The sequence below is a fragment of the Haemaphysalis longicornis genome, unplaced genomic scaffold (genome assembly GCF_048455015.1).
Source record: "Haemaphysalis longicornis isolate Haplotype H1 unplaced genomic scaffold, Haemaphysalis longicornis Haplotype H1 scaffold_1, whole genome shotgun sequence".
Lineage (NCBI taxonomy): Eukaryota > Metazoa > Arthropoda > Arachnida > Ixodida > Ixodidae > Haemaphysalis > Haemaphysalis longicornis.
Genome location: NW_027526203.1, coordinates 348,395,763 through 348,420,866, shown reverse-complemented (window position 1 = coordinate 348,420,866; position 25,104 = coordinate 348,395,763). Strand labels below are relative to the sequence as shown.

Below are 25,104 nucleotides of genomic sequence, written 5' to 3'. Positions count from 1 at the left end.
GTGCTGTCACGTTAAAAAAGTAACCCTGCGAAACGTCTTGCAGGGCGCATCATGGCGCTTTTGCGCCGCGCATTCCCTAAGAAAAGGGTGACGTCGCCACGAGTTTCTTGGTGACAGTCATCCTGGACGGCGCATCACGTGACTGGCGTTACTCGTTCCGTAGGTGGCTTGCAACATACTCTCTAGAGCATGAAGTCGTTTATAACAAATTTCACTACAGGAAAGTCTGGCACTGCAATCAGGTGCCGTCATGGGACTGCTGGAAAAAATTATATTTTTAATTACCGGCCTTTCAAATTCCTCAGCTTCGTGATTGACAACTCTTTTCCCGACGGTGGCTCGAGTTTCTTTTCCCCCTAGCAGCATGACGCTCCCTATCCACTACTTTGGAGCAAGCACTGCTTGCTTTCTTGAGGCGCTGTGTGTTGCTTTTTTGGGGCTGTTAATTCGCGGCAAAGAGCCATTGAAAAAAGAGCTTTGAACAGATGGAGCGAACGCAGGAGAGTCGGATCGAATTGAGCAAACTTCGACTACATCTATGGTTGTGGAGGGGGAGCGGAAGAGACCAGGGTGGGGGGGACACAAGGGGGTTTTACAGGCTCGGATGGCAGAAGACTACTGTATTTCGAAGGCAGTTGTAGTAAAGGACGGAGATATAGGGCCTTTTTATTATTTCAGTTCAAAATTCAAATTATGGGAGTTTACGCGCCGCGGCTGTGCACCTGGGCCACGAGGGCTCTGGATTACTTTTGAGCACCTGGGCACCTTTAACGCGCGACGAAATCTCGACATACGATCGTCTTTTTTTTCTCCTCCATATGAAAAGCAGAGATCGCGAACGGGATCAAACCCACGTCCTTGGGTTCAGCAGCATAACTGAGCCACTGCAGCGAGTGCTATTTTCAGTTACTGTTGTAAGACTGACAGGGGATGTAAAACGGCTTCCGAAGCGCGCTGGTTCGTCATGTGTATATTGGTTTACTACCATAAAAACGTAAAGCACCATAGATATGTTTTCCATCCTAGTACATTATTTTGTTGGTGCTACGTACGTTGCTCCACATGGCATATCAGCCACAAGTAACAAAGTATCAATAACGAAACAAAACAAATAAATATATTTTTATATATAAGACAAAAGCGTCGTTTCGAATTGCAAGGAGATGCCACCCCAGTAGAGCTGTAAGTTTCCATCAATAGTGAAGGGCGTGAAAAAAATTTTCCTTTCATGTTTTTTTTAGAAAATTATCGAAAATAGAAAAAAAAAACACGATTCCAAACATATTAAAAGCTCGACATGCTTTTAAAGGGCTGCTGAAGAGCCTTTCAAAACATTTGTTGGTGGCATTCCTTTATAGTTTTCTTGATGCTGAATCAGGAAAAGGTGTTTAATGCTTGTGAAAATACACCCAAACAGCCTTTTTTTTTTTGCGAAAGCAAATGACCCCTGCCCATTGTGAGGTAAGAGCAGTGGCTGCCTTTCGCGATCGGGCCCCGGTAGGTAACGTCCTATTCGGAAGCCCCGGAGCTGCGTCGACCACTCAGCCTGCAGAGCTCATTCTGTTCTCATTCAGAAACGGGTCAGAAAGACCCCAGTAAAATTGAAGACGCACAAAATCTTCCCTTAGAATAGGGGAGCTTGAAGGAAGCACATACTGAACAAGTCTACTCGCGGCGAGCTTAAAAAACGAATTTTCCCCGAACGACTTATCGCAGACACATTTTGGGACGCAGGGATCTCGTGCAGATATGGGATTGTCGCTTTCACTACCAGCGCGAACACACATTCCTAGCACAATTTTCAACACCCCATCAGCCCCTTTCTCGCATGTGCAACTTTCTTTTTACATTCGGGAGGGCCATAACAAGCTCTAGGGCATCACTTTGAATTTTAACCCAATCTATGACTCACGTCACTATCTCATGACTATAAGCAGGAAGCAATATTTAATTTGTCCCACGTAATTGTCCTAATCGACACCTTTATTTTGATACCTCGCAAACCCTAGTGGCACCACTTTCACATTAACGCAATCTTTGACTCACGTGACTAGCTCGTCACTATAACCAGGATACAATTTCTAATTTGTCCCATGTGATTCCCCTCGTCAAGACCTTTAATTTGAAACCTCACAAGCCGAGTGGCATCAATTTGACTTTTAACCCAATCTATGACTCACATGACTATCTCATGCCTATAGCCAGGAAGCAATATTTAATTTGTTCTACGTGATTCTCCTAATCGACACCTTTAATTTGATACCTCAAAGCCCTAGTGGCAGCACTTTGACTTTGAACCCAATCTAGGACTCAGGTAACTATCTCATGACTATAACCAGGAAGCGATTTTTAATTTCTCCTACGTGATTCCCCTCATCGAGACCTTTAATCTGATACTTCACAAGCCCTAGTTGCATCACTGACTTTTAACCCAATCTATGACTCACGTGACTATCTCATGACTATTACCAGGAAGCAGTTTTTAATTTCTCCCACGTGATTCTTCTCATCGAGACCTTTAATTTGATACCTCACAAGCCCTAGTCGCATCACTTTGACTTTTAACCCAATCTATGACTCACGTGACTATCTCATGACTATAACCAGGAAGCGATTTCTAATTTGTCCCCCATGATTCCCCTCCGCGAGACCTTTAATTTGATACCTTACAAGCCCTAGTGGCATCACATTGACTTTTAACCCAATCTATGACTCACGTGACTATCTCATGACTATTACCAGGAAGCAATTTTTAATTTCTCCCACGTGATTCCCCTCATCGAGACCTTTAATTTGATACCTCACAAGCCCTAGTGGCATCACTTTGACTTTTAACCCAATCTATGACTCACGTGACTATCTCATGACTATAACCAGGAAGCGATTTTTAATGTGTCCCCCATGATTCCCCTCATCGAGACCTTTAATTTGATACCTCACACGCTCTAGTGGCATCACATTGACTTTTAAACCAATCTATGACTCACGTGACTATCTCATGACTATTACTAGTAAGCGATTTTTAATTTGTCCCCCATAATTCCCTCATCGACACCTTTAATTTGATACCTCACAAGCCCTAGTCGCATCACTTTGACTTTTAACCCAATCTTTTACTCACGTGACTATCTCATGACTATTACCAGGAAGCCATTTTTAATTTCTCCCACGTGATTCCCCAATCGAGACCTTTAATTTGATACCTCACAACCCCTATTGACATAACTTTGACTTTTAAGCCAATCTGACTAATCAGTAATTAACTAATTATTAACCTAAATTAGGTAGTTAACGTTCGGGCCCTACTGCCTGGGGAAAAACTCGCGGCAAGAAAAGACAGCGGTCGCGCTCAAAAAAAAAAAAAATAAATAAATAAATAAACGTGCCGCTGCTGTGGGCATCGCGCCCACACCTGCGGCACGTTCTTTTTTTTCGTCCATAACTTCCGTTTACCGCCACTACGGAAAAAAAATGGCGCTAGTGTCGCGCGGCAAACTCCAGGTTCCGGTCCCTCATGCGCTCATCGATGACATGCCGCTGTGCTGGTGGGGGATGGTGGGATACTCCAACGTGGACTTCTCACGGCCCGATGTGACCTGACTGCTGTCCTCCGTGCGGTTTGGGCTGGTGTGTTACACGTACAGCCGCGCTCACTATGACCTACACCGCTCATTAGTATTCACCGCTTCGTAGAACCTCTGTCTGGCACCCGCGGTAAAGACCAAGTATGCATTAGGAGCATAACGTCCTAATGAATCAAGCCTTATCCTAACGTATATGCCCATAGTCATTGTTTTGACGATATAATCGTCTGAATACTAGTGAGCGGTGTAGGTCATAGTGAGCGCGACTGTACAGTAAGAAGCCTACGACGCGGGAAGGAAACGAACAGCCTCATGTTTGTCCCCTGGAATAAAACTCAAGTCCTTCCCAGTTTCATTCAGCTAATTAGCTAGCAAGTGTGCTCAGTCACTACACACAAACAAACGTGCTTTGTTTTGTGCACTACTTTGGCTGCACCTAGCTCCGCTGGCCATCCTTCTTTACCGAGTGGAAGGGCATTGAATTTTTTCTTATATAGATAGCTTTTACCCGTTATTTTGTGTGGCTTACTCTTAGTTAGCTTTCTTGCAGTGCATCTAGCACAGCAATATAAGCGTTTTCCCAGGCTAACACCGCCAGAAGTTCAGAGAAATTACCTCTCTCTCCTTCTCTCTCCACGGTGGCAAACGAGGATGCTGGATACCCAATAACATCACAGACGATCACCCCAAGGTGCGACGACAACGACCGCTATAGCTGTTCACACCACGTAATGCGATAATATTTTGTACGGGACGTCGCAAAGTTGTCACCTTCAAACGAGACCGACTGTGGGCTATATGCCTTGTGCTCAAGGTGGCTATTGAAGTAGAGTGGATTTATCTCCAGTAAATCCTCCATGACACGTGGTACATGTGCCTAGGCCTGGCCCAGGAGCAGCAACGGCATGTACTGGTACTTTTGGTGTTTCCACTTGGGACGAAATCTACGTGTCTACCCGCCGCGTTGGCTCCGTGGCTGAGGCCTTGTGCTGCTGAGCCCGAGAACTGCGGCTCGATCTTGACCACAGCGGCCTTTTCTATTTAGTTTATTGATGGCGACGAAAAACTACCTTGTGTCGAGATTTCGACGCACGTGAAAGATCCTCCGGTGGTCGAAAATAATCTGGAGCCCTCCACTACGGCGCACCGCATAGCCCAGACGTAGCTTTGGTGCTTAACATTCCCAGAATTTTGAATTTTTTGACGTTCCTTGTGGCGTAGGACCCAGTAGATCAGTTTTTGCATGTGGGCCACAGGAGGGCAGCTGGGGTCTTAGTTTCTGGCGTTTTTCATCTTTCAAGTCAAGTGTACACCCACTCTAGACATCCGTTGTATACCGGCTTCCAGAATCTCTCGCGTGTTTGGTACATATTGATATTGTTACGATGACGTTCAGACGTTTGTGGGGGGAAGGGAGGGATTATTTACAATGCCTGGGTGAGGACTGTCAATGAACGTGGTGTCCGAGCCCTGAGTCCGCCAAAAGCACGTCGTTCTTCTTCTCGTCACCGAGGTATGCTTGCCGGCGGGATTTGCCTGTGATATAGCCCATGCCATATACTGTGAACAACATTCAATCAGCTGGGTAGCGTTAAATTTCCCGTTCCGCAGAGGAAACCCACCTGACGAGTCACTCAGCAGCACGAGGATGATAAGCCTTTAACCGGGCGACATGCACAAGTTGGGCCTTGCTTGACCGGCGACCATTCGCTGTGAGGCGTGAACTGACGTAGGTCACGTCGCTTACACGGTAGAGGATAACGAATGGGCCAGTGTGACGTGACAAGAACTTACTACACAGCGCACGTTTTCTTAAGGGAGTCCATAACCACACCATGCAAATCACCTTTACAGAATGATAAATAGGGGTGCCGAACGTCGTAACTCTGTTTACACCGGTACTGTGATGCCAGGCTGCGCAGGCTAGCTAACTGGCGGGACCCTTCGGCCAGGCATAATGTCTTGGCAACCGACTCCTCGTCGTTCAACGAGAAGGATAACATGGTGTCCAGAGGAGTGCGGGGAGTGCGTGCGTAGACGCGGTAGAATGGACTGTAGCCGGTTGTTTCGTGCCTGACTGTGTACGCTATGGAAGGTATTACTTCATCCCAGTTTTTGTGATCCGACGGCACGTACTACCGTGATACATTAAAATACGAACAATGGAGCGCGTGGCTCCGTTGGTCGTTGTTCGTACATGCCCTGCATCCTGGTGTCGGGCCGCGTATGCGCAGTAGAAACAAGTTACGAGAGTTCGTGAGCAACCTGGGTATGGAAAGACCATCGTCTTTCTATCGTCTGTTGGGTGCTTAGCATGAAATAAAAAAGTAAAGGAATACAGTTGCATGCGTCGTTTTCACTCAGCGCAGCGACGAAGTTAGATAACGCTCGCGTGAGCGGGCGCGGAACGCGGCGGGAAGACAAACCGAAATGCTCACCCGCCGAACGAATGTCTTTTCATGCCAATGTTGGGCACGATCTCTTGTGGCTTGCTCGTACTGCGCTACGCGGCCCGTCGCCAGGATGCGCGTCGGGCCGCGTCCCGACGCGCATCCTGCCGCGTCCCAACGAAAGCCACGCGCTTCGTTGTTGCCATTTACCATGATAGTACGTCGAAATCATGTTGAGAAGTGTGCGATTCGCGCGTTCAACGAGTCCGTTGGTCTGCGGATGGTATTGTGTAGCATGCCAGTACTGCGAGGTGCAAAGGCGAAATATCTCTTCTACAACGTCGGCAATAAATTGGCGGCCACGATCACTAATAGGCACGCGCGGAGCGCCATGCCTCAGAATCATAAAATTCAGCAGGAACATGGAAACCGAGGCTGCTAAAGCCGTTGCTACAGCCACAGTTCCTGCATAACGTGTCAGGTGATCGATGCAGACGATAACGCAGCGGTTTCCAGCTTACGTTCGTGGAAGTGGTACAACGAGATCAATCCACACCTGCTCAAAAGGAGCGGTGGGTGGTCGCACAGGATGAAGAAGGCCGGGCGGTGTGGCTGCAGGACGGTTGTAGCACTGACATTCTACACAACTGGCGACGTATTTTTCAGTCGTGCGCCGCACGTTGGGCCAGTAAAAGTGTTCTTGTGCGCGGTGTAGTATGCGAGTGGCGCCAAGGTGCACAGACGTCAAGACGTCATGCATAGCATGCATGCAGCACGCAAGGGCACAGCTGCTCCGGTACAACCAATAGGAACCGCGCGCCAGTCACACTGTATGTAGTTAGCTTCGTAGAGCAGGCCACCCTGTAGAGAAAAGCGGTTCGCAGGGGTGGTGTCACGAGCAGCGGCGAAGAAGCATGCTAGCTTGCGGTCGCCTTGCTGCTCTCGCCGGCGGAATTTTCCTGTGATATAGCGAATGCCATCTACGGTGTACAACACAGTACTGGGCACAGTTTTGGTCGAAGGTGCAGGATACGACATCGCGGGCAACGGAGTCCCTGGATCTCCACCGAAGCCGTCGCCTCGCTGGCCTCTCGCCCGCCCGAGAACGATGGCTACGACTGAAGGCAGCATTTTACTAGAGAAAAACAGACGCGGACGATGAAGAAGTACACAGGACACTCGCTAGTGTCCTGCACAGGACACTCCTAGTACTCAGGACATTCCTAGTACACAGGACACTCCTAGTGTCCTGCTAGTGACTAGCGAGTGTCCTGTGTACTTCTTCGTCCGCGTCTGTTTTTCGCTAGTAAAATGCAGTCAGATAACCAACTAGCCAAACTTTCTGCCTTGACTGAAGGCAGTTCCCAGACACAACTGACGGGCAGCTGGCAGCCTCAACGGGAACAGCGGACGTTTGCAGGGAAAGCCGGAGAAGACGTGACGAATGTCTCACTCATTACCATAGAGTGAGCAATTATAACCGCTGGGACGCTGCGGCCCGACTCGCGAACATCGTGTTCTACTTTACCGAGACAGCGTTGACGTGGTTTGAAAACCACGAGACAGCGTTGACCGCATGGGATCGGTTTGTCGAAGAAATTCGGAAGTTTGTCGAAGAAATTCGGTGGCTCTGTAGCGAAGGAGAAGAGAGCCAAGAAGACGCTGCTCCAGGGAGCGCAAGTGCCCAGGGAAACATGTACAACTTACATTGAGGAAATCCTGAAGTTGTGCCGGATTGCAGACACCAGTATTCCAGAAGTCGACAGAGTTGGGGATGTCCTCAAGGGGATCGCAGAAGACGTATACAATTTCCTTATCGGTAAGGAGAGAGAGATAGAGAGAGATCACTTTATTGAACCTTAACCGGGTTCACGGGAGTGGTGTGGCCGTCGGTTTGAGGCCGGTGGCGACTTTGTCAGCGCGGGTGACCAGAAGTATCTGGACCTCTGGGTCCGAGCTGCCCAGCGCTCCCTGCCACTGCTCGTCACTAACTATGGAAGGAAAGGGATCTTGAGGGCAGGCCCACATAGAGTGGACCAGTGTGGCTGGGTCCCCACGGAGTGGACAGTTTGGCGAGGGGAATTGCGAGGGGTGAATGCGATGCAGTAGTGCTCGGCAGGCGAAAGAGTTTGTCTGCAGGAGTCGCCATAAGCGCTCCTGATGGTTGGTTAGCTCAGGGTGGGCAGGAGGGTACCGACGGCGAGACAGGCGGTAATGCGTGGTTATATCGTGATACGGGATTAACTGATCCCTGGCTGACCTGGCGCCGTGGTAGGGGACGAGGCTGGCACCGGCACGGATGGTCAATCCTCGTGCTGCAATGTGCGCTGCCTCATTGCCCCCCAAACCAGTGTGCGCCGGGGTCCAGAAGGACAACGCCCAAGTTTGGCCGACTGGTCAACGTCACAACGGTCGACCTCTCTGCGACTATTCGACAAATCGTTTGCGAGGAGCTCCTTTGGCATGGCGACGTCACTCGTCGTTGGACCCCCTCTCGCGACGGTAACTCCTTGCGCGATGCGTTGTCCAGTTGTTGCCATCTACTGTGCACAACATTCAATCAGTTCGGTTGCGTTGGAATATGTCTCATCAAACGTGAAAAGGGACCGTCGTCGTCGACGGTGTTGACACGAATGGTACCGAAAACCACGCGACCTCAGCGGCGGCAACAGCGTGGTGGAGGAGCACGGTGGTGCTCTGGCGCCGTTGCTCGGCTTTCGCCGTCCTACACGACCCAATCTCAAGTGTATCTGCGGAGCGTTGACCCGACTATCTTAAAAAGCCGTAAATCACAACTGAACATGCGTTTGAATTAGACAAGAAGACGAAATCACAAAACAAACCATCCAGTGCGTCAAATATTTCAACGCGTTGGCACGACTACACGTACAAGTCTTTCTTCGCGGTGGCCTTTGGAGGAATACTTCAGCGGCATAGTGAAGCACGCCACTTTGTGGTTAGATATGCCTTCACTAAATTGAACTGCTGATCCTGGCGAACCAAGCGGTTCGCCAGGATCAGCGAACCAAGGAAGATATTTGCGATTTACGCCGTATCATTTTGAATGTGAGTTCGCATTCAACTATTCGCGTCAGATTGTGCGCACAACTATTGTGCAAAAAGACAACGTCAAGTAAGGGTTGTGCCACAAGGTTGTCCACAACCGAAGGTTGTGAACTTAAGTGGCCCGCTGAATTTCCGGCGTTCTGAAATTGCCGCCCAACTTGTTTCGACACGAGGCGTTTGGAAATAAATAGTGTTTGTTAAGTTTTTCAAAAAAAAGTCACCGACGATTATGATGCTCGTTAACGCGAATAAATTTGAATGCAGCTGTTTATGTACTTTTGCTTTTGGGCCATATTGAGGCAAATAAGTTGAGAAGGACATGCATGTGTGAGCAGTTACAGACCACTTTTTTCTCTGCTATAAATAAATAAGACAACGCTACGAATAGCGTGACACCTCGGACAATGTGCTGTGAGCACATTGCAAACTGAGCAGACTGTAGCACGAATGCCTGGACAATTTGCATGGAGGTCGCGGGAGGGAGCACGTCGGTGAGGCGTGGGCGCGTTTCACAGCAGTCGCTGCAGATTATCGCCGCAGTTATTTAAATAAAATTGAATTGCAGTGAACAAAATTCCCTGCCCTTCCACTCTGTGAAGAAGGACGAGCGGCGAAACTGGGCGTAGTCCAAGGACTGAACGAAACAAAACATGTTAGTTAATAATTTCCGAGGGAGCATACTTCCTAGCCAGTTAGCTGAATGAAACTTGGGAGTACTCTAGCTTTATTCTCGCGGACATGCTTGTGGCTGTCCGTTTCTCTCCCGCGTCGTAGGCATCTTACTGTCTAACACACCAACCCAAACCCCTCGGCGACGGAGGATAGCAAGCAGGGTCGCATTCTGTCGTGAGACGCCCTCATTTAAATCTTCCACCAGCACAACAGGCACGTCATCGACGAGGGCATGAAGCATAGTTGCGCGTAGCTCCATCCACCACGCACCCGTTCACGCATAAACCGGCCACGAATGATGTGCGCATGCTTCGACCTGAAAGATACCTGCGAAAATATCGCTCCGAAACTCCTTCAAGCTGAACATGAATAATAGGCTTACGTTAGCGTTCCAAGCGGAAAAATTGCTCTTAATCTGGGAGGGATTCGGAGCTACTCGGCGAGGTGGAAATTGGGGCGGATACGGCGGCGGCTGGTCGTTCTGTGGCCGCGCACGTTTGCGCTTCTGGGCGGGCAAACGCTCCTTCAATTACCACTCTTCCTCCGAGCGAACCGAGTTAAAAATGCAACTGCTGATAACGGTGCTAGCGCCGTTATAGCCATATGGAGCTTCGCTGAAAAGCCATATAGCCATATAACCATGTATAGCCATATGGCTATATAGAGCTTCGCCATATAGAGCTTTGCCATACAGAGCTTCGCTGTAAAGCTGCTCTGACAGTAACAAATATTACTTCCGCAGAGACATCTAAACAGTAATTTTGGTCAAATTCCCAGCTTTTTCTTTCTGATTCTCCGGGATACCAAGCACAAAAACTTTCTTTTGTTTACTGACTGCGGTGTTCTTGACCAACAAACTTACCTTTCAAATTTCTTACTCATTTTCAAAAACAAAGTTTAGTGCCAATTTTCTTGATAGCTTTTGCTGATGTTTTTACTGCCTTTACATTTAATTAAATGTTGTGTAGTCTACTCTGGATTGCTTTGTGACCTTCGAACGTACCGAATGATGTTGGGATATATAATTATTCGACCCCATCCAGGTGCAACCGTATGAGCTCACCACAACATAGTGAGGTCGAGGACCATATAGGTCACGTCGTAGACCTGATAATTTTGTGGTCGCCGAAGCGAGCGGACGCACTTCACGTCGGCTCCGGCAATTATGCCCTGTTTCGCAGTGGAAATTCCTGATCTCACAAGTTTCGATACTACTATTCCACGGAGTACTGCCTGCAGTACCGATCGACACCTTTGGTGACCGCCTGCCATCGGTAATTTTCAAATTACAAGAGTTCAATCGATTCCGGCGTGGCCGCCCCGCTAAGCCTAACGTAGGCTTAGCACGACTTCGGCCCCGGCCCGGCTCGACGGCGTCGCCCGGCCACCTGCTGTAAGGATGGCTGCCGCCTCGGAGCCGGTGAGCATGGACACCGGCTCTGCGTCCATCAGCGGTGAGGAGAATCCTGACTACTACCATCAAATTGACATGAGCACCGGACGCACGATTGTCGCCGTCCAAGGCACCGAGACCTCGGCGGCGGAGACTACCGACGGCTGGCAAGTAGCCGGCCGGAGACTACGGCAACGCAATACTCCTGCATCCAATGGTGAGCCAAATATCATCAACAAGGAGCCCATTGCAAATCGCACCATGTTCGCGAGGAAAGTAACGGCGAAGATCACTAGAGAGAGCGGGCTAAACGCTACGCCGCCACACGCTACTTGTGCATCGGAGACAAGAACTATGAAGTGAGTGCATATCATTCGGCACCGAACGGCACAACTAAGGGAATCATCAGGGGCATCGCCCTGACAGACACCCACGAGGAAATACAAGCAAATATTATCAACGAAGCCAATCCATTAGCCCTGGAGGCGCACCGTATTGGCAAGTCAACCACAGTCATCGTAGTGTTCGAGGGAATCAAGGTCCCGAACTACGTCAAATACGGATCCATCATAGTTCAATGTAGCCTGTATCGTCAACACTATGAAGTGTGTCGACAGTGCGGCAAAGTCGGTCACCGCACAGATGTGTGTCCCTTCCCTGATACGAAGATATGCTACGCTTGTAATGCACCAAACCCAGACCCGGATAACGAAAAAGAATGCACGCCTAAATGCAAGCTATGCAACGGCCCGCATCCTACCGGAATAGCGGGATGCAAGAATCGTTACAAGATCCCGTACGTCGTGACTCGGCGGCGATGGGAGCGGAAACATGCGGAGCGGCAACAGCCGCCATTAGACTCCGCAGATTTCCCGCAGCTGCGCCGACAGGCGCGCGCGCAAACGCCGGCGCAAGAGCAACCGGCAGCTGCGGGACGGCGCAGCCGCTCACGTCAGCGCAGCAGCAGCCGCCGACGCTCCGCCAGCCAATCCCGAAATGCCAGCCAAGCTCGCAACGCCAGCCGCGGCACTGGCCGGAAAGGTCAAGCGGCGCGCTCGCAAGAACGGGTAGCGTGGGCCGACGTACTGAAGCCACAGGTCCCCAAGCAGCCGGCCATGTCCAAGCAAACCACAGCCAAACCACAACCGAGCCCGGAAATGATCGCACTCAGAGCCGAAAATGAGCAGCTGAAACGACGCATCGCCGAACAAGAGGCACGCATCGCCGATATGAACAGCAAGCTGGATCAGCTAATCACCCTTCAACAGCGACCGCAACCACACGCACAAGAGACGCCCATCGAAGAGACCGTGGACGAAGAATCGACAATGGAAGAATCATCACAACCACAAGCCAAGAAAAGAGCGCTCGAGGCACACAAGAGCGGCGGGATCCGTGCAACCGTGCTACGTCTTGAAGAGAGACTCAACAGACATATCGAAACCAGCAATGCAAGGCTCACAAAGTTGGAGCAGACATGCCAGGCAATACAGGAGACACTCATAATACAAATGCAAGCCGCAATTGCTAGGCTCGGCGCCGGAATGCACCAACCACAACCCAATCAGCGACCAACATGGCCAGAGCAGCGATAACTCCCAATAGAGAACTAAAGATCTGGCAGTGGAATGCAAACGGTTTCCTACGCAAACCGGCGTCATTACAACAATACATTGAACAGCAAGCACACAAGCCAGATGTCATCCTTCTGCAGGAAACACACAGTGAAGCCACCCCAACCTTACCGGGTTACCGCTCACAGGCACGACCACCGAGTGCGCGAACCATCGGCAGAGGAGCCGGCCAGGGGGTGTGTACTCTAGTAAGGAAGGGAATCACATATATCGAACACACACTCCTAGAGAATAGCGCCATCGAGCACTGCGCGGTAGAACTTGTCACGGGCAAGAAGAAAAAGGAGAGTACCTTTGTGGTCAACATATATAGTAACCCAAAGCACTACCAACAGAAATTCAGGGTCCTCTTTCACAAGACAATCCAGCTAGCCGGAAGATGCACTATGCTCGTCTGCGGGGACTTCAATGCACCTCACACCGATTGGGGATACCCCAGGACGGGGGTCAAGGGACGAAGCTTATTGGAGGAGATCACAAACGCTGGATATCACCTAATGAACGACACCGGTGTATATACACGAGTTGACTCGTCAGTACAAAGGGACACCAACCCCGATCTGGTATTCGCCAAAATAGCACACGGCAATGCGGGCACAAACATTCGATGGAGGAACACAGGCGAGACGCTAGGCAGCGATCATTACATCATTGAGATCACCGTGCCTCTGAGATCAAAGGCGCAAGCGCGCACAGGTACAACGCAGAGTATAACGGACTGGAACGCCTTTCGTAAAACGCTCAGCAGCATCCCGGAGAAAATTGATGATATTGAACAATGGACAGATGTCATTAATAGGGCGACTGCGGCAGTTACCATGGACGTGGAGCTTGACGGTACTGCCACCCAAGCAGACAGCCGCCTGGCGCACATGCTGGAGGCGAGACGATCCCTACAAGAAAGATGGAGGAAACAGAGACACAATCGAAAACTTCGGAAACGTATAGCAACACTCAATCGGGAAATTAAAGATCACTGCAGGGTTATCGGCTGCCAGCAATGGCGGGCAATATGCCAAGAAGCTGATGGACAGATGCACAAAAGCCGTACGTGGCAACTGCTCCGACACCTCCTGGACGAGACCAGAACCAAAGGGGCGCAGCAACATACGCTTGAACGCATTTTCCATCTGGCCAAACAAGAGCTTGGCGAAGAAGAGCTACGACTGCGACTGGACAACAAATACCTACCGACCTCCCCCACCGAAACCCTCCCGGAATACACAGGAGAAGATAACGCCCTCCTCGACCAAGACATAGAGGAATGGGAGGTGAGAGCAGTGTTGCAAACCATCAATTGTAAATCGGCCGCAGGCCCGGATCGTATTTCAAACAAGGCCCTGCGTAACCTAAGCGACTCGGCCATAGCCGCACTCACTAACTACTACAGTAGATGCTGGAGAAAAGGGAAACTACCTGAGCGATGGAAGGAGGCTAAGACGGTGCTAATACCTAAGCCTGGCAAGCCCCCACACATAGACAACTTACGACCCATCTCGCTTACGTCTTGCGTCGGAAAAGTCCTTGAACACGTCTTGCTAAACAGATGGCAAGCGTACCTTGAAAAAGAGCAACTATATCCAAATACAATCATCGGTTTCCGGCAAAAGCTGGGAACGCAAGACGCAATGTTACTCCTGAAGCAGGAGATAATCGACTCACCCACACACTCCCTGGATAACAAAGCAGTACTTGACTTAGACCTACAGAGCGCTTTTGACAGGATCAAACATTCGGCCATCCTAAGACAAATCTCCAGGCTCAACATGGGGAGACGCACCTTCGAATATGTCAGAGACTTCTTGTCAAACCGCGCTACAACAATCACCGCCGGAGACATGCAGCTGCCAAAGAAACAACTCGGAAGCGTTGGAACACCACAAGGGTCAGTGATCTCTCCAACGCTCTTCAACATCGTTATGATTGATGTGGCCAACCAACTCGCTTGCCTTCCCGATGTCAGGCACAACATTTATGCCGACGATATCACCTTATGGGTGACGGGAGGCAGCGATGGCCATATTGAATCCTCGCTGCAACAAGCAATCGATGTGATCGAAAAACGGCTACAAGATACAGGCCTCTCATGTTCACCCACCAAATCGAAACTACTGATCCTACCACCCCACCGGCGGCACAAGAAGGAGGACACGGCTAAAATCATCACTCTCAGAACGAAGGGAGGAGCCACCATTCCACATGTCAAAACCGTACGAGTATTGGGATTGATAATAGAAGCGAGTGGTTGCAACGGGCAAAACATAAGCAAACTCTCGACAAAGGTTAACACAGCCACCAGGCCCATTCGAAGAGTGTCTACAAGACGATCAGGCATGAAAGAGGCAAGCCTCCTCAGATTGATGCAGTCCTTTGCCATCAGTCACATTGCATATGTCGCTGCATATCATAACTGGAAGACAGCGGAGAGGCAGAAGCTAAATGCTATTATACGCAAGGCGTACAGAGAAATCCTGGGTCTCTATCCTCACGCAAGCACGGACAAGCTACTAGAACTAGGGGTGTACAACACCCTCGAAGAGATTGAAGAAGCGGTGAGCACGGCTCAGCGAAATAGGCTAATGCAAACCCGCACCGGACGATACATCCTCAAACGCCTCGGAATCCACGCACAAGAGTCACCGAAAGAACAGGAAAGCACTACAGTACTCCCTGAAGGCATACGGCGCGGCTTGCAGATTAGTCCGCTGCCTCGACATATGCACCCAGAACACAATGCAGAGCGGAGAAAGGCAAGGGCTAGAACCCTCATCGATACACATGGAACAGACACGGGCGCTCTCTACGTGGACGCAGCCCGATATCCGGATCGGACCGGCACCTATGTTGCCGTCGTCATAGCCGCCACTACCGGAGAAATCTTCACCGCCGGCAGCATTAGGGCTAAAACAACACAGCAAGCAGAAGAAGTAGCCATTGCCTTAGCGCTCACTAACCCTAAGTGCACCACGATACTTAGTGACTCTCGTTCAGCAACCCTAAGCTACACCAACAACAACGTGTCTGAGAGTACTGTGAGGGTGTGCGGTGCCCTACCCCCCAGAGCTGTGACCACAACGGTAAAATGGTTCCCAGCGCACATGGGACTTCTCCACTCAACCAAGGGACACAGCAACCGCAATGAGGAGGCGGACCAGGCGGCGCGTGCGCTAACCGGTCGAGACGCGTCGGGATGTCCGGATTCTCCATCTACGGAACAGGAGCCCGAGGAAGATTCAACGATCAACACGTATAGTGGGGTCCTCGAATGGTATCGATCCAGCCGTAGGACCATGCCCCCGCCACATCCAAGACGTAGAAGACAAGAAGCAGTGACCTACAGACAACTGCAAACGAACTCGTTACTTACTCCAGTGCTCGCTAGACACATGTGTCCGGAAGTGTACGCAAGTGATAAGTGCAAGTGGTGTGCTAGTGAAAGAGCTACTACGGCTCATATCCTATGGGACTGTAGAACTCATCCAACCGAAGCAAAAGAAGGGATCCCACCGCAGTTCATAACTGCTACTCGGAGTTGCGATTACAACACTCAACTCCTGGCCGTCCAGCTGGTGACGGAGGCCCTGGGTAACCGGAGGCCTGAAAGTGACCCATCAGATGGGTTACGAGTAAGCCCTGGCTAGGGCCGCTCGGTCACGACGTGAGAGGCCACGTCCCCAAACAGCCGGTGTCTATTAAAGTTGTTTCTCTCTCTCTCTCGTAGACCTCGTTATGTTGAAACTTTGTGAATGGTTGTGGATGGTTGTGAATGGGTGAATGGCTTCTGGATAATGCGGCTATAACCAAGATGCTTTGACTGGACCGAAAACTAGACGACGCTGACAACAGCCGCTATAACACTATGCAGCATCACGGAAACGCAACAGAAGTTTCGGTTCACTAAGCGTAAGTATAGGCAAGGCCAACACAGAAGCTGTAATGCACGTTACGAATGCACATTTCATATATTGTAGCGGCTGTCGCAAGCTTTGTGGGAGACTGAGTCTCTACGAGCTCGCCAAGTCAGCCATGGCCGCCGACTTAGTCGGCTCCCTAGATGGGACTCGCCTTCTTTCGTGGTTGCGGAGATTCTAGTTCAACCGGCGCATACGGTACAAAGTCAGAGCCCGAAGCAGAAAGCTCTTGAGGGAAACTTTTCGCGCCTTTCTTCAGGTAGATTAGGGAAGAAGCGTCTCCAGAAAGGTGAAAGATACCGGCGAAATAAGGAAAGCGAGGGTCTCAGCCGACAGGTTTGCATACGCCAGAAGAGCGCCTGGGAAGGGTGGGCTGTGTGACCGAGGTATCTGAGGCGCACTCGCGCCGTGAGGGGGAACACCTATTGCTGAGGTTCTAGTGCTGCTTGTCCCAAAGACGGAGGAGGTAAACGCTTTATTGAAGCAAAGGGCTCAAAGAGGGGGGTTGACGGACGTCCACAGGGCCTCAGCGACTTCAAGGGCCCGGGTGGTCGCCACCTCCCGGGCGGCTAGATCCGAGCTGCCCACAGCCTGCTTCCAGTGGGAAGGGGTAGGAAGGGGGGGGGGGAGGGGCGAGGGAGGGGGCGTTTGGACAGTCACATAGGGAGTGACAGTGAGTGTACAATGCACCGCTTAGGGGGTAGTAGGGGAGGAGAATTGATGTGGGTGTGAGTGTTCGAGTTGTCTATGAGGGGAAGTGTGTGTCTGCAGCAAGCGCGATATGTGCGCAGCCTGTGGTGTCAGTGATGGATGACGCGGTGGTAGGCTTGTGCGGAGGAGGTGGTAGTATTGCGCAATGTCCCGATAAGTAAGAAGGGCTGATCGGGTCAGTTTAGGCACGCCGTACATAGGTGAAAAAGAAGCGGGAGCCCGGAGAAATGAAGCTTGAGCATGCAGCCTCCTAGCACATTTCCCAGAATGTTCCGGAGTCCATACTAGTGACACGGGTCGGTCGGATGGACTATTTGAAAGAATTTTGAAGGCGGGTTTAGAAATAATGCATTTCGAGCAGTTCCGTATCGCTGTCTGCGAATCTGATAGCGCGAAGAGGGGTTTGGTTTGGTCGATGTGCGAGGGCGAGGGCAACGGCCGCCTCCACCGCAGGGGTTGGTGATTTGGTGTGTATGGTGGGAGATGTCATTGGTTGCTTAGTGGATGAACCCCTGAGGACGAGGGCGAAAGGGAATGGGGGCACACGTGGTCCCCAAAGGATAGCGAATTGTAACGAAAGAAAGGTCACATCTGAGAGTTCTGAGAAGATAGGCCGGGCTTTTGAGAAAAATTCGCTACTTTCCATGCACAGAAAGCTATTACCTGTGCCACCACTTTCTAAAACATTCTAACAACTTCAGAAGAAAAAAAACTCATGTCTGCTTTTAACTAAAGACCATCACGTGATGCAAATAAATCTTGTAACGAAGGGGTGTGGGGGGTGTGGGAAAAAATGCGAGAGGAAGCATTAAACGGGGGAAAATATCACAGAAAGAAACAAAAATAAACCAAGGGAAAAACTCCAAGTAAGGTATAAATTCCAATTTACAATAAAAACTGGTAGTTTTGCATTTCTAATTCATTTTTGTTCTACATTTTTATTTTAAACGTAAAAAAAGGCGTAGTCCACATGACCTTCCGATTGTTGTGTTCATTATTTTCTTCTGTGGCATTGAAAAAGGGCTGATCGTTGTGGCGAGAGCAGACTTCAAAACTGCTCAGCGGTTTAGAAGTCTGCTCTCGCCATGGTCGCGAGCTACGCGCCCACATCAGTGATGTGAGCGCGTAGCTTGCGACCAAAAAGTAATTATCGGTATAGTATACCTACGTGGGGACAAGCAGAGTCAAAGAAGTTAGTGGCGCGACTTCGTCCATACACCCCTCCCGCGCAGTAAACTTGAGGGGTTGGGGCGGCCACCTCGTCCTCTGTACTATATATACAGCGCGCCGCAAAGCCCGGGGGTAGATTTGGCATGTTTGACCCCGATTTCAAGGTCTTCCTCCTTTCTCTTCGAGCCGTTCTGTGTGTGCGTGCATATGTATTCCCTGTAGATGCTCAATGTTTAGCCCTTTGGAAGGCGCTCAGGCAATGCGATTGCTTGGCCAACCGGTAGAGGTGGGGCATCTTTTTGAGGGGACGGCGTAGGTTGTTTGCTCTGGTTGTTTGCTCTGACCGTGCAGCGGTGTTCATTGGTTCTCTCCTTGCTCGTCCAGAGGCCCGCGACGTGTGCTCGCCGCTGAGCGGCAAACGCTGGTCGCTGCAGATCGAGGGCGCCGGACGCGACGGCGAGCGCAGCGGCCGCTTCGCGGTGCGCCTGCAGGCGGCCCGCTCCCAGGAGACGTCGGTGCTGCGCAGCCCCGTGCCGTACGAGCCGGGACGCTGGCACCACGTGGCCATCTCGTACGATGGCACCCACGCCCGGCTTTTCGTCAACGGAGCACAGGTGCGCAACACGCCGCTGTTATGGGCATTCGGACGGGGCGAGCTGCTGTTTGGTCTATTCTGGCTGCGGTGTCCTTGGCCAACTAATCTGAGGCTGAGCATTGGTATTTATTGATGCAATCTCGCCATTCACAGCAAACATGCAACGTCGATGAAATCACTTACGATATTGGTACGATAACAGTTCTGGTGACAGTTCTAATACGATAACGGGACACTTCAAGTGTCCCGTTATCGTACCAGAACTGTCACCTTTTCCGCTTCTTTTTTTCCCCGTGCAGCCAAAGATTGGAACGACCTTCCCTGCTCCATTGTTTCAACCACCTGCCCATTAAACTTCATAGCAAATGTCAGTAGTCACCTGTGTTCATAGAACTAATGCGTTCAAATGTGTATTTTTCTGTATTTCCACCCCTTATGTAATACCCCCCAGTGGGGTCCTTAAGGAAATAAAAATGAATGAATGAATGAATGAATGAATGAATGAATGAATGAATGAATGAATGAATGAATGAATGAATGAATGAATGAATGCTTTACAAACTATACGCCCGATTGTTTCCCGAGGGGTCAGCTACTCTGGAAGGTAGGTTTAAAAAAGGGCACGTTCATTTATCTTCTCCTTTTCTTGGAGATACCGTAGTTGATTAATGACAATGTAGTTACATGATGACGATAACGGCCGACCATCAGCTGTTACAGAAACACAAAAATGCAAATAACCAATGACACAAAATTTCTTTTAAACGATATAAGTGTAACATCCTGTTTGCATAAATATATTGGCTTCAGTGTTATAGGAAACTAAAAAGAAATAAATGCAGCATCGCCAGCAATGCTCGATATGTCTTGGAAGGAAGCGCAGGCACATGCGGCCTGACAGGTAGCGCTTGTCACAAACGTGTCCCTTTGAGTCACAGCATCTTTTCTCGATGCGGGCTTTTGTGGTTCTAACCTGTAGAAGTAGTGAGTGTGTACTGACGTCAGCTTCACTCTTTCCCTATGGATTGGTGGCAGTAAGACAATCGGCAAGCTGTGCAACTAAATGAAAACTTGACAGTTCGATTTTTGAAAGCTTCGGGCAATCTGTATTACAATGAGGTCGCAGTAGCGTAGCAAGATTTTTTTTTTCTGGGAGGCTTAAGGGTATGACAGCCTGTCCGGTGCTTGGAAACTGAAACAGCAGGCGTGTCCGACCAAAGCAATATTCGACGTTGCACGCCTCCTGAAACAATTTATGGTCGATTATTACTTCCAAGGTATAAGACAGGATGGACGTGCAGAGAAAACGTGTACATCATCGTACACGGAAAATAAACGAAGCTCGGGCACAAAACTTTGATGTGAAATTTCTATGAAGCTTCCGATCCTTAAACTCTGAAGGAGGGGGAGGGATCCCATAAGCATCCCTCTTGGCTACGAGCCTGTGATGTCGGATCATTGTGGTGCAATGTGCCTGTGGTATTTCAGGGTTTAGATCTGAAAGTTTTAGGCATGTCTAATTGTCCATGTGTTAGCCTGTGTCCACTGTGTCAGCCTCACTGTGTCAAGGTCCACTGTGTTAGCCTAATAAAAACACACGATGTACAAATGAGCGACTATCACACGCTGCGGCAGGTGTGTTCGCTTGTACATACAATTTGATCTGCTTCGCTCAACACAACATCTAAAAAAAAAAAAAACGTTGTCTGTGCTAATATTTGCTCCCTACAAAACGTCACGGTTGCATTGGTTGCATGATGTCCCATTGCAAGCATTATTTTTTGTCTTATCTTATAGAGGGTTTCCGCAATTCACGCCGTTTATCACAGTGACTGGTCGTTTAGATACATTGCGGCGAAAAAATGGCCTGTGAGATATGTAACAGTAGCGCCCACATCCTCTGCAACTCGTGTGTATCAGCGTCACAACAAGATAATTGATCGTCTAACCACTGTTGGGCGCATAAAGCGTTTCCTTGAATCTCGCTGTCGTCACTATAACTCGTAATCCTACTTCACGATACCACGAGGCGACCTACGTGGTTGAGTGTCCTTGCCGTACGCCCCACCCAGGTGGCCGTGACGAGCGAGCAAAAGGGCGGAATGTTCCACAAGTCCGGCGCGTCGTGCCGCAGCCTGTCAGTGGGCGGCAGCCGCGGCCGGCACTACCGAGGCCTCGTGGACCGGCTGCGCATCTGGGGCCGGGGCCTGCAGCAGGCGGAGGTCCAGCGGGACCTGTGGCAGCCCGAAGACACGCAGGGCGCGCTCTTCGGCGACCCCTTCGAGTCTCTGGACCACTGGGAGTGGGCGGCAGTGGCCGCGCAGCTGGTCCAGACGCCTCCGCCGGCACTCGCAGACGGGGTCCAGCTGCAGCCGGTGCCGTGTGGCTTCACCATCTGCGACAACCCAGACTTGGCCACGGGCTACGAGCGCCAATGGCGGCTCAGGGCGCCCAAAGTGCTGCGGTACTGCAAAGATTGGCTGCGGTCTAGTTGGCTATGGATCACAGTGAAGAGTTTAGGTGCGCTGTGGGACACGAAGATACAAGATGGATAGGAAGAGCAAGCGCAGACGAGGTGTTGCGCCACCTCGTCTGCGCTTGCTCTTTCTGTCCGTCTTAGATCATCACGTCACACAGCGCACCTAAACTCTTCACTGGGCTTAGGCAGCTGCGTCGCACCCCTATCTCCACAGCGCATTGGTGGCGCCTCGAGATAGCCACTGAACTACTGTCACGCGTATATAGAGCGCGTATATATTGAATTTAGCCATATATCGAATTAATATGGGAGCACCGTAAAGTTGCGCTATAAAGACATGCGGGGAAACTGGGGTGCCCCGAATAGAATTAACAGGTGATAGTGGGGTTATAACTCTCAATGCCACGAGATTGCTCCGGAGTGAAGCCTTTTTCAAGCGGGAGATTTTCATCTTTCCAACGGCGTACCAGGTTAATGGTTTATACGTTTTTTTTGTAAACATAGTAATCAGCCAGTCAGGTGCGTAGCTACTTCCTGCCCGGAGTCTATCCATTCTAGAGGATCCATCCACAGCTTGTGCCTCATGATGTTCAACAAATGAAGCGAATCTAAGGCCAGTAGCAACTGATTTGCTTGTTAATTGATCTATAATTTTTAGCCCGCTAAATAAATGCCATTTCTCTATTTTAGAAAAAAAAACGTTTTATGTCGATATCTTTTATATTTGTGGGAAATGTCAGGCTATATTTACCGCGCTGCTGTAGCAGCTGCAATTTTATGATGGCGTGAGTGGCAAATCTACTTTGTGGCAAAGCTAACTTTATAGCAAAGCCAGGAGTGTCAACCTATGCGGACGATTACTTAATTTATCGATTGATTGATTTATGATTGAATGATTGGAATAAGAACTGTAGGTTTCCATACAATGGTGGCCGGCCTAATACAGTCTCGAGTCAACTCTCCGTCGAAACACTTGTCGCGCAGTGTTGTCGCGAACGCATCCGGTCCTCATAGTTTTAAGAAGAGTTGTTTATTATAGAGTACTTAATAATTAAATGATAAGCAATCATAAAAAAGGAATTGCTCAAGAGCCGCTACAGGGGAATATATTTTGGAAAATTAGAGTTTTTCTTGTTTTGTTTTAATAGCCAAGCTATGGACGTTGAAAGCAATGCAGTTTTCCCGTAGAAAGTTCAGGTGTTACTTTGTATTTTCCGAGATCGATTGATTGATTGATTGTAGCGTTTAACGCGCCGACGCAACGCAGGCGATGAGGCGCGCCGTAGTGGAGGGCTCCGGATTAATTTTGACCACCTGGGGATCTTTATCGTGCGCCGAAATCTCGTACACACGGGCGTTTTTGCTTTTCGCCTATTTTCCGAGATCGATATATGATCGCTTCTGTAAAAGAGTTTTCCTTCTATTCTTGTATCTAACCAACAGCTGACACTGCTACGGCAGAGGAAAACTTCAACAAGAAACCAAAACAGTATAGACCCACACCAAGTTCGATGGCCCAGTGGCTAAGGCGTTGCAACACCGAGAATGATGTCGCATTTTCATTCCTGGCCGCGGCGGCTGTTTTTCTGATGGAGGCGAAATGCAAGAACACCCCTGTGTTCGAGGTTCCAGTGTATGCTAAATACCCCCGGATGACTACAATTAATCCGTAGGGCCTCCACTACGGCGCGCCTCATGACCGAGGTGTAACGTCCACGCGTAATACCCTAATTTTATTTTGATCGACGACCCACAAAAGTTAAATCACCGGCTTCTATGTTTTAGGTACAGAATCGTCAACGTGAAGAACTCGGATGGGTCCAATCCAACCGTTACGGAGGAACAGATACAGAGGCAGCACGCAGCCCTGAACAGGGCATTTCAGCCCTATAACATTACCTGGGAAGTGACGGAGGTGAGACTGCATGCATTTCCTCTTATTCTTGCGCAGTGATAGTAGCGGTACGCGCATTCAGTCTCGCCCGAAACGTAATTCATAGCGGTTCAGGCAAACCTGCAGCGGAGCTGATATAATTCTTTCCTTATTTTCCTTCGTGCCTGGAGAAGGCAGGGTGCATATTAAAGGCAGGGTGCATATGCTTGGGGACGGGAGCAACCTTGAGTTTCTTGCGTATGTGTAGCGGGAATTGTTTAGGTCACGGTCGTTGGTGTTTGTGCTTGGTCTTCCGATGTCATGAAGCAACTTTCTCACTGTAGGAGTAAGTGTTAGGCGATCAAGTTGTGAGTTTCGTTGGGCTTCAATTAGTTCTTGAAGAGTGTTGTTTAGCCCCAAGCGGAGTAGTTTTTCATTGGAGGTGTAAGTGGGGAGGCCTAAGGCCGTTTTGTATGTTTTTCGTATGAGCGCGTCCAGCTTGCTGATCTCGCGAGGTTTGAGTTCAATAAAGGGAGTCGCATATGTTATCCGGCTAAGCAGAAGGGCCTGTACCCATCGGCATGTGTCACTTTCGGTGAGACCGTGCTTTTGGCCTCGTATTCGGCGTAGGAGGTAGGTGATAATTGCGTAACGGTTTTGTAAGGTTGCGGTAACAGGGCCGAACCCAAACCATCATGGTGGAAAGGCACGCTAAGAATTCCAAGTGTTCGTACTTTGGGAATGGGCTGGCCGAAAATTCTGTCGTCTGGGCCCGGGGTGCGAAGGGGTGGACGTCTTCGCGTTCTTGCCCTGAGGATGAAGAGTGCTGATTTAGAATGCTCACATGTCAGTCCCCTTAGTTGAAGGTATGAGATCGTTCCATCCACCGCCTGTTGTAGGGCGTCTTTATGCTGCCCCGGTGGAACCTTTCACTGTCTAGAGTGTTAGTCGTCGGCATAGAAAGCATGCATATTTGGTATTGCATTAAGTTTTGCGGGAAGTGTCAGTAGCGCAATATTGAAGTTTGGAGGGGAAATTACAGAGCCCTGGGGCGTGGCTTTGGCGGGCGTATTAAATGTTGGTGACACAAGCTGCCCAAGTTTGATGGTAGCTGTGTGGTTGCTGAGGAAGGCTTTGGCATAGTTCAAAGCCTTGGACCCACAGTGATTCCGGTTAGGATTTTCTAGGATAGCTTTATGGGTGACGTTGTCGAAGGCACTCTTAACGTCGAGTGCCAGTATCGCTTTACGGGTGGTGCGGCTAAGATGATTAATGACCTGTTCCTTCAGTTGCAGGAGTACATCTTGAGGGGAGGGTCTCTGTCGAAATCCGAACATTGTTAGAGGACACAAGTTTTGCTCTTCAAGAAAGTTGACCAATCGTTGATGCACGAGGTGCTCGAAAAGTTTGCCTACGCATGAAGTCAGAGAGGTTGGCCGTAGTGATGTAGGCGAGATGTGCTTGTTTGGTTTTGGTATAAGCGTTATATCAGAGTGCCTCCTCTGTGCTTGTAGCGTACCCTCGTCCCAGTGGCAGTTAGAGTTGAAGTATCGATTCTAATGTTTCATGGTCCAGGTTGCGAAGGATGCGGTTAGTGATTGGATCCCTGCCGGGTGTGGTGTTACG

General features: G+C 49.8%; 1 protein-coding gene across 1 annotated transcript in view; it reads left to right on the top strand.

Moving 5' to 3' along the window:
• The window catches only part of LOC144153841 (pappalysin-1-like), a 101,780-nt gene that overhangs the window by 24,209 nt on the left and 52,467 nt on the right, over positions 1-25,104 (top strand). The window contains exons 3-5 of the mRNA XM_077685570.1: positions 18,916-19,145; positions 21,199-21,590; positions 23,391-23,520. Coding sequence (XP_077541696.1) covers positions 18,916-19,145; positions 21,199-21,590; positions 23,391-23,520 — 752 coding nt within the window. The remainder of the gene's footprint in view (positions 1-18,915; positions 19,146-21,198; positions 21,591-23,390; positions 23,521-25,104) is intronic.